Source organism: Amphimedon queenslandica, unplaced genomic scaffold, assembly GCF_000090795.2.
Source record: "Amphimedon queenslandica unplaced genomic scaffold, v1.1 AMPQUscaffold_13008, whole genome shotgun sequence".
Classification (NCBI taxonomy): Eukaryota; Metazoa; Porifera; class Demospongiae; order Haplosclerida; family Niphatidae; genus Amphimedon; species Amphimedon queenslandica.
Window position 1 is genome coordinate 41,355 of NW_003546756.1, and position 1,844 is coordinate 43,198.

At 31.5% G+C, this 1,844-nt stretch overlaps 1 protein-coding gene across 1 annotated transcript in view; it reads left to right on the forward strand.

The window, feature by feature from the left end:
• LOC100639200 (replication factor C subunit 3-like) overlaps positions 1-1,712 on the forward strand; it is a 12,085-nt gene extending 10,373 nt beyond the window's left edge. Inside the window, exons 2-4 of the mRNA XM_020001939.1 lie at positions 11-70; positions 204-298; positions 1,489-1,712. Coding sequence (XP_019857498.1) covers positions 60-70; positions 204-298; positions 1,489-1,697 — 315 coding nt within the window. The 5' untranslated portion in view covers positions 11-59 and the 3' untranslated portion in view covers positions 1,698-1,712. The remainder of the gene's footprint in view (positions 1-10; positions 71-203; positions 299-1,488) is intronic.
• The last annotated feature ends 132 nt before the right edge of the window (positions 1,713-1,844 follow it).

The following is a 1,844-nucleotide window of genomic DNA, read 5'->3' on the forward strand; positions in this document are numbered from 1 at the left end:
ATATTCCCAGACCCCATCAAAAAAGAAGATTGAGATATCAACAGTTGCTAGTAATTGAAATGAACCCAAGGTGATCCTTTTTGATGTAATATTATTTGCATTCAATCTTTAATAATTGCCAAATAGATCCAGCCATTTTATCCTTTGTATTCTTTTCCTTTTCCCTCTCTCTCTCCTCTCTCCCTCCATCTCTTTTCCTCTAGTGATGCAGGTATTCATGATCGTGTTGTCATTATGGGGTTACTGAAAGAAGTAGCTCAATCACACTCACTGGACACTAGCCATAAAGACTTTAAAGGTCAGTAAACTTGCTATAGCAGTTTGTAACTCCAATTTTGATCAGAATCAGCTCAAACTATCCAAAAAAATATAAGTATATGCTTATGTACCAGAAAAAAATTATAAAAATATAGAATTTTATCCTTTTTAATTTTGGCAAAATTTGGCCTGGGACCCTGGGACTTTTGTCTAATTTTTGAGCAACTTTAAAAATTCGTAAACGATCCAATTTTGATTGGAATCAGCTCAAACTTTTTGCGCAACATAAGAATGCATTAGAAAAAAATTATAAAATTGGAGAATTCTCAACTTTATAATTTTGTCAAAATTTGGCCAAAGTCCCTGTACTATAGTACATGGTCCCGGGCCAAATTTTGAAACAACTTTAAAAATTTCATAAAAATCCAAATGTGATTGGAATCAGTTCAAACTTTCTATACTACATAAGTACATGTATATGTATCACAAAAAATTATAAAAATGGAAAATCTCAACTTTTCAATTTCGGCAAAATTTGTCCGGGGACCATGTACTATTATAGTATAGGGATTTTCGTCTGATTTTGGAGCAACTTTAAAAATTTGTAAAAAAATTCAATTTTGATTGGAATCAGCTTGAACTTTCTGTACAACATAAGAACTTGTATATGTATTGCAAAAAAATTATAAAAATGGAAAATCTCAACTTTTCAATTTTGGCAAATTTTGGCCCAGGACTGTGTACTATAGTACAGGGACTTTTACCCGATTTTGGAGCAACTTTAAAAATTCGTAAAATGCAATTTTGATCAGAATCAGCTCAAAATTTCTATACAACATAAGAGCATGTATATGCATCAGGAAATTTTTTAAAAATAGAGAATACTCTCCTTTTCAGTTTTGGCAAAATTTGACCCCAAGGCCAAAAAATTTTAAGAATTCAATTTTGATGGGAATCAACTCCAAGTTTTCACACAACTTGAGAACATGCATATGTATTAGAAACTCTAATTTCTATTACAATCACTATTACAGACACTAGTATTTTTCAATATTTCTATTACATAGTAACTTCTAAGTGCTATTACCATGGAATGCATGTTAGAACGATTATTAATTTTTAACATAGTTATTGACACATAAATTATTTATTATTAACATACCAGGCATCAATATGATATTACTATTCTTCCTTAAATATTGTTATGATATATTTTTATTTATTGTTCAGTTGTGGTACTGACTGAAGTTGATAGACTCACTAAAGATGCACAGCATGCATTGAGACGAACAATGGAACTATACACAGGAACATGTCGTCTTATACTAGTCTGTAACTCAACCAGTAAACTAATACCAGCCATCAAGAGCAGGTGTTTGGCTGTTAGGGTTCCCGCTCCAACCATAGATGAGGTGAGGAATACATTATGTAATGAATAAGTGTAGATTATACACCAAGGTAGAGGTTTCAGTGGGATTTACAATGTGTTTCACTTGATAACTGAACAGTTTTACAATGACAATTATTAGGAAGTTAATAAGTGTTTCTGGAGGTGTCTAAATAATTTCATGCAATAGTATAGAAAA